This window comes from Glycine max, chromosome 19 (assembly GCF_000004515.6).
Source record: "Glycine max cultivar Williams 82 chromosome 19, Glycine_max_v4.0, whole genome shotgun sequence".
NCBI lineage: Eukaryota > Viridiplantae > Streptophyta > Magnoliopsida > Fabales > Fabaceae > Glycine > Glycine max.
In genome coordinates this window covers 30101165-30109148 of record NC_038255.2, presented here as the reverse complement: position 1 = coordinate 30109148, position 7984 = coordinate 30101165, and the positions used below count along the sequence as shown (strand labels likewise).

The following is a 7984-nucleotide window of genomic DNA, read 5'->3' as shown; positions in this document are numbered from 1 at the left end:
TCAAAATAATTCCCTCTTAAGTGGAAATCAAATTTCTTGACTCCATTTTTTACAGCTAATGCATCTATGAAAGTGGTATGATAATGCTTCTCAGAATCCTTGAATTGCCTACTTGCATACCCACAATAGCATATTTTGTTTCTGACTTCTTCTATCAAGATGCTTCCCCATAAATGATCATTGGCATCTATTTGTAAAATCCTTTTGCCTATACCTGCAATCTTCATATAGTTTGCTCTGGTCCCCAAGCAGGAGGAATTTTTTAGTAGTTTGGAAAATTGGCTTGTATGCTTACCTGCATTTGGGATCAAATCTCAAATATAAATTTAGGATTCCAAGAAATTATTGAATTTGTTTGGTAGTTAAACCATCATTAGGAAAAGTGAGAAGCTCCTTTGCAATATGAGGGTGTGGTTGGTAGGCTCCATGTGAGAAATGCATTCCCAGAAAATCATCTTCAGCTTGAGCTAGATGAATTTTCTTTTCTGCTAGCATAATCCCATGCTTTTAGGCTATCGCAAAAACTTATTCAAGAGTTCTTTGTCTCACTCTGTATCTTTTGAGAATAATAGTATATCATCAATGTAGATGAGAATACTATCCTAGATAGGCTCAAAAATTCTGGCCATAGCCTTTTGAAATAGAGAAGGTGCCCCCTTCAAGCCAAAAGGCATGCTTTTCCATTGATATTGAGCATTTGGAATACAAAAGGTAGTTTTGTATTTGCTAGAAGGATCAATTCCTAACTACCAACATTCTAATTTAATATCATATTGGAAAAAAAATATGGGCCACCTTTTTATCAATCCAAAAAAGTAAATTAAAAAGGAACCTGAAGAAAATTTCTGGTTGAAAGAAACCCTAAAAGCGAAGTTTAAATTTTTCCAAACTAGAAACTATTAATGAAGCTATTTGCTTATAGAGAGGAGATCGGATCAAGATACGCTTCTTTTCGCATAATAAAAAGGTTCAACACTCACATGCCTTTCATGCTAGGATCATAATTCTCTTGCCTGGCCACTCCAAAAACTCACTTTTAGATTGTTGTTGATAAGCTTATCTTGTATTAGAAGATCAAGTGCTATAAGGGCAAAGAAGTACTAATTAAAGATGAAGAAGATGCTAATTCTGTTCATTTTGTTATAGCTTAACCTGGTCATTTGTTCAAACATAAGCTTAAAGCGCTTAAACAAAAGTTTGCGTTCACAACCCTAGATGGATATGCCATAAGGAGGTTCTACAGACTGCATACATGCTTCTTTGGATTGGAGCCTAAGGAGAAACCACATATTGATGCTTATCATCATGAAGTTGGGCATTTTTATCAAACTTTGAACCACTCCTGATTCACTCAAGAAACTCCCTTCAACATGATTTGCACGTGGCAAATGTATTTCTATGCTACATCTGATCACACCTTCTCTTTTATGGTGTTATTTCCTTTCTCTCAATTCTTCTTCACACATTATGTGGATCCCATCACTGAAGAAGTTGAATCTGATACTAACACTACTTTTGGCTCCCTGGTTGTTCAAGTGTATGATCATCCACCATCTCAAGCCTATGTTCAGATCTTGAAAAGGAACTTGTCAAAACCAGAGAGGCACTTGCTCAAGCCTTGAAGGACCGCACCCATGCTAAGAAGGAGGCTCGTAGATGGTCTTTGATCAGTGACTTCTTCTACAAGAAAGCCATTGGGTGGAAACGTCCTCATTCTCCAATGGCCCCAGGAAGTCCTGTTACTCTTTCCTTTGACTCTGAGGACTTTGGTGATGAGTTCCTTATGAAGCTTGATGAAGAAGCTGCCAGGAAAAGGGGAGAGAAAATGTAAAAGCCGAAGCTCGACATCATCTGAGGGGGAGAGAGAATTTCTGAAGAAAACATCAATTCAGGGGAGCTCCTATGGTAAATTTTGTCTCATTTTTTTATTCTTTACTCAAAACATTTCTTCTTGATGTGAAAATATTTATATGAATGAAACAAAAAAAAGATGTTTTCTGATACTTGTTCAAACTTTGCCTCAAAGTCTTATGATGCTTTATGGTTTATTTATCTTATACACCCTTCAATCTGATAAAGCTGCCTATTTTTTTAATGATATATCTTTTAAGTCTGCTCTCATCTTTTACATTTGTGTTTGCTTGACATCATCAAAAAAGGAAGATTGTAGAGTCAAAAGGAAATTTACATCTTAAAGAAGAATCATGACCCTTAATTATTTTGTTTAGATGTAAACAAATACAAAGGTTGAAAGTTGTGTTATGTGTTTGATATTTCATATCTGATGTTTTAAAAACTCCACGTCTGATGTTTCAGACTATAGGTAGATGGAGTCATGATCTAATATAGTATGAGTGATGACATTTAAGACCTCATTTAATACTCTATGTCTTAGATTTTCTTGAAACATTTTTCTATAATCTATCAAATCCTATGAAGAATAAATGAATTCAAGATATAGAATTCCTCATTCGTGCCATCAAAAGAAGAGCTCTGCTACGTAGGACATGCTCTGACACAAAAAAGTGAGTACTTGCTGTAGTTCTCGAACACGCAAGCGTTGAAGAGAAGACTTTATGCATGAGAAAAGGATGTGCTTCAAACATGAATAAAAATGAAAAATTATATATAATTTTAATGAAATGATAATTTTATCATTTGTGCTCATTTTATATATTATATCTAATAATTATATGGTTTATTATCTTATGCACACCAAACATTAGATATTATTAAAGCTTATTTAGTTCTTATGCTATCCTATTCTTATTTTGCTCTAAAAAAATTTCCTTTCTTATCCTATCCTAGCATAAGGTGACTCAATTATGTGTTACAATTTTACGAGTAAAAAGCAAATCAAGTCCAAAAAATTTCTCATGAAAAAAATTAATTTTTAACTACTAAAACATTATATAATAAAACTATTTTAAAAGATGTAAATATACTTTCTCTTTTCAATTTTATTTAATCTTTTCATATATTTTTTCATGTTTTAAAAATAAAAGAAAAGATAACACAAGTCATTTCATTAGTCTATATTTTATTTTAAAATAAATAGATTAAAAAAAGACTTATCAAATAAGACTTCTTTTATTATTCTATTTTATTTTAAAATAAACAAATTATTATATATAAGAATTGTTTTAAATTATCGTAGAGATCAATACAACCGGTACAAATGTATGAGTAGTTGATTAGATGTGAGATTAAAATAGAATAATAGTTATATATATATATATATATATATATATATATATATATATATATTATAATAAATTTATAAAATGATCTATTGTGAGATAAAAAATGATAATTACTTTTTATCAACATAAATAAAAAACAAGTACCATGAAGATTACAACAACTTATCCATCTTGTTTAATTAATTAAGCTAAATTTCCTTGATAAAAAAAAAAACTAGTTTGTAATAACATGCCTAGTGACATTCAATAAAAAAAAGTAATTGCTTATATATATTATTTTTAAAAACTAATTTCATGTTAATTTTTTAAAAATTTAATATAAGTATATTTCTCCTATATTTGATTATGGTAAAATATTTGATTTTGTCTCATATATTTTATTATTTATTTTTAAGCAAATAATAAATTATTTTAAAAATGCATAATAATAAATACAACTCTAGCGAATACACGGTAACTAACTAGTAAGTGAATAAAAAAATTAATTCCTTAAATTTGATATACATTTATTTTGTCTTTCAATTTTAAAATTTATTTTTTTAATCTTTATAATTTAGAGAAAAAAAATTAGTCTATCTGTTCAAACGTTATAGACGGGATTTGGCCCAATGATGTTCGATCAAAGAGACTAAAACATACTTTTTTTTAAAAAAAAATATATAGAGTGTAAAAATGTCAATTTTAAATTTAGAGGAGAAAAAACAAACTCCTTGGGTAAAAAAACAAAAAATATAATTAAATCTAAAAATTTAATATTTATTTTATCTATAAGTATCCAAATTATAGTATTTTTTATCTGTAATAATTATAAGTTTTAGTCGTGAATATCTATGTATATGAATACATAAAAAAATCTATTTATATGAACTCATTCCTATATGAGGGAATATAGAAAAGGAGGACTAAGAAGGGAATTAGGGTATAGAGTGATGTGAAGATGGAAGACTTGGCATTGGCAATAATGCAGATTTGTAGCTATGGTGTGATGCGTGTTAGGAACTTATTATTGACGGGATGAAAGAAAGGGCTCGAGAAACGATAATAGGGACGGCGAATGAGACTCGGTGAATAAGATCACAAATAATTTAATGTCATTTAAAAAAATATAAGACTTGGTAATAGTGATGTTTTTATTCTACATCATAACTTTTATTCTTGATTTGTTTTAGAACATCACTTTAATGAAATCATGATAAGGACAAAATTATAGTTGTTCCATTTAATATACTATATAAGAAACCACAAACTAAATTAAAAATGATTAAAATAAAAACCATGATGAAAAAATTAAAACCAAAGTCAAATATATTTATAAGTAATAAAACCTGTAAGCATATATATTTTTTTAAAAAAACCTCTAAATATATAAGCCATATGATAATACGTTTATCTAGTTCCTATTTATACCATCAAATTATCTAATATATTAAAATTAAGAAAAATATTAATATAATTAATAAAAATTAATTTATTTTAATTTATATATTTCTTTTAAACTATCATTGTTATTAATATTTTCTCTCTCTTTTAAATGTAGCTCAATTTAACGTCTCTTATATAATTAAGAATATTTTTGTTTAAAAATAATTAATACAAGATACATAATGGATTAAGTTAGAATAAATATCATTTTAAGATTAGATCTTATAAATAGAAATTAATGTGATAATAATGATGAACTAATAACAATTTTTTTCCATAAAAAAGAAGTCTTTCGTACCCTCATAACCGAAACAAAAAACAAGAAACTAACTCTCCAAATGTACATATTATCAAAATAAGTTAGTTTTGTATCTTTAACAAAGTTTTTTCTTTATTACGACCAGAATCAAATATTTGTGTGCATACTTAAGAAATCAAACTATTTATCAATTCTATTGGAACTAATTGATAATTGATAATAATCTAATATTTATATATATATATATATATATATATATATATATATATATATATATGTTATATTGAAAACAATTTTGTTTCATTACATACAAATCAAATTTTCTAATTAAACTAGTAGCTTGAACAATCTATTGACTACCTTATTCAAAAAATTATGATAATATACTACCATAGCTGAAATTAGTCAATTTTAAATGCTAATAAAAATCAAAAGCCAAATTCAAATAAAAAATAAATCAAAACCAAAATTGAAGACTGCAAAATATCTGCATGTTATCTTCGGCCATTAGATCGTTATCTAGTTTTATACGAAAATTGTGAAAAGCCCAACCCTCATCATGTGATCCATCCAGCTATTAGTCATTTTTTACTTTATATATATATATATATATATATATATATATATATAATAAATGTAAAAAATATTTTAAATTATAAAATTTTCCCTTTTTCATAAAAATTTTAAATGTATCTTTACAAATTCAAAATATTCCCCTTTTAATAAATTCTAAGAAAATCTTTTCAAATTTCAAGTTTTTTTCCATGGGAAAAAATATAAATAAATAAAAAATAGGAAATGTGTGTCTTTTCAAATATCAAATCTTTCACTTAAAAAAATGAATCTTTTCATTAAAAAAATTCAAATCCAAAAAAGATTTTTCCTTTTATACTCTTATTTAAAAAACATATTTTATTATATTTAATTTCAAAATACAAAACTAACAGTAATAGTAATAATAATTAAAACTCTTGACTTTGATTGCAAGACAATACACAATCGAGATAATTTCCAATGATTTCCAATGAAATCCATAAAAATATCTCTTGAAATCCGTTTAGTTAATTTCCATGACTATTTCTATTCCAATGATCCAATCGATATATTTTTTTATTGACAGCCAAATTTGACCCGCAACTTGTTTATTGATGAAGACAAGAAAAACTAATGAGCATCTTTCTTATAGTCCTTTTCTTTGTATATTTAACATTTTCTGAATCCGAACAGAGGAGTAGCAAAACTCTTCGTTCAGAGTACCCGTTCCAGTTTCCAAGTGTTCAAAGAAGGTGAGTGATGAGCATGGAGCATTTGCCACGAGAATTGGTGTCCAACGTGCTCTCCAGGTTGCCAGCGAAGGTGTTGCTGCTATGCAAGTGTGTGTGCAACTCCTGGTTCGATCTCATAACCGATCCTCATTTTGTTTCCAATTACTATGTTGTCTACAACAGTCTCCAGAGCCAAGAGGAGCATCTCTTGGTGATCCGGAGACCCTTTTTCTCTGGCCTCAAAACTTACATTTCTGTTCTTTCTTGGAACACCAATGACCCCAAAAAGCACGTTTCTTCTGATGTTTTAAACCCTCCCTATGAATACAACTCTGACCACAAATACTGGACCGAAATCTTGGGTCCTTGCAATGGCATATACTTTCTTGAAGGCAATCCCAATGTCTTGATGAACCCTTCATTGAGGGAGTTCAAGGTTTTGCCTGAATCCCATTTTACTAGCCCACATGGGACTTACACATTCACTGATTATGCTGGCTTTGGCTTTGACCCCAAAACCAATGACTACAAAGTTGTAGTGCTCAAAGACCTTTGGTTTAAGGAAACAGATGAAAGACAACTTGGGTATTGGAGTGCTGAGTTGTATAGCCTCAATTCAAACTCTTGGAGAAAACTTGATCCCTCTCTTCTCCCTCTTCCAATTGAAATCTGGGGTTCTTCTCGGGTTTTCACTTACGCAAACAATTGTTGCCACTGGTGGGGCTTTGTTGAAGAGTCTGATGCAACACAAGATGTTGTTCTAGCATTTGATATGGTCAAAGAATCGTTTAGGAAGATAAGGGTGCCAAAAATTCGCGATTCTTCAGATGAAAAGTTTGGAACTTTGGTACCCTTTGAAGAATCTGCTTCAATTGGGTTCCTTGTTTACCCTGTGAGGGGAACAGAGAAGCGCTTTGACGTGTGGGTGATGAAGGATTATTGGGACGAAGGGTCTTGGGTGAAGCAATACAGCGTTGGACCCGTGCAAGTGATTTACAAGCTTGTGGGGTTTTATGGGACTAATCGATTTTTCTGGAAGGACAGCAACGAAAGATTGGTTCTTTATGATTCGGAGAACACAAGGGATCTTCAGGTTTATGGAAAGCATGATTCTATAAGGGCTGCTAAGTACACAGAAAGTCTTGTTTCGCTTCATAGGGGAAATGAGTTTAGTCACAAGTGTTTTTCGTGTAGTTTGGTTCCAGACCCTCTGCTACATGATACTGAATATCTTGTTTCATTTTAATTTTGATCAATTTTATATTTTTGAACTTTAAAAAAAATAATGATTTTTGTCCTTTTTAAGGTGAAAATGGTTTATGATGAGGGATGAAAATTACTTTTTTTTTTTAAGTTCAGAAATTAAATTGATCAAAATAAAAATATAAGGATTAATACTAATTTTTAGTTAAAGTACACGACTAAAAACATGTATTAACCTAAACTATGTTGGTCTTAGTCTGAGACTATGTTTTTGGTTTGCTGTGTTGCTAGTAGATCAGCCTTGTTAGTTAGTTGTCACACATTGCTGTAATGGGCTGATTACATAATTAGATAAATGTCATCTTTCTTTTTCAAATTATGTGCTGGAGATCTACTGTGATAGAACTTATATTTTTGGATTAAATATGTTTTTTATATTTAAAAAATAGGTCATTTTCATATTATTATTTCAAATTAATTAGATAAATGTTATCTTTCTTTGTTCAAATTATGTGCCGGAGAGCTACGGTGATAGAACTTATATTTTTGGATTAAATATGTTTTTTATATTTAGAAAATAGGTCATTTTCATATTATTATCTCAAATTTATTTTTGGTCAATTACAAAAATT

General features: G+C 29.4%; 1 protein-coding gene across 1 annotated transcript; it reads left to right on the top strand.

Moving 5' to 3' along the window:
- Positions 1-6001: 6001 nt before the first annotated feature.
- On the top strand, positions 6002-7728 carry LOC100817320 (F-box protein CPR1). The gene has a single exon (XM_003553847.5). The coding sequence runs from the start codon at positions 6178-6180 to the stop codon at positions 7393-7395; it is 1218 nt and encodes a 405-aa protein (XP_003553895.1). The 5' UTR covers positions 6002-6177; the 3' UTR covers positions 7396-7728.
- The last annotated feature ends 256 nt before the right edge of the window (positions 7729-7984 follow it).

Bases quoted from the DNA above. Each gene is read 5' to 3' on its own strand.
- LOC100817320 (XM_003553847.5), top strand. From the start codon at position 6,178: ATGAGCATGGAGCATTTGCCACGAGAATTGGTGTCCAACGTGCTCTCC.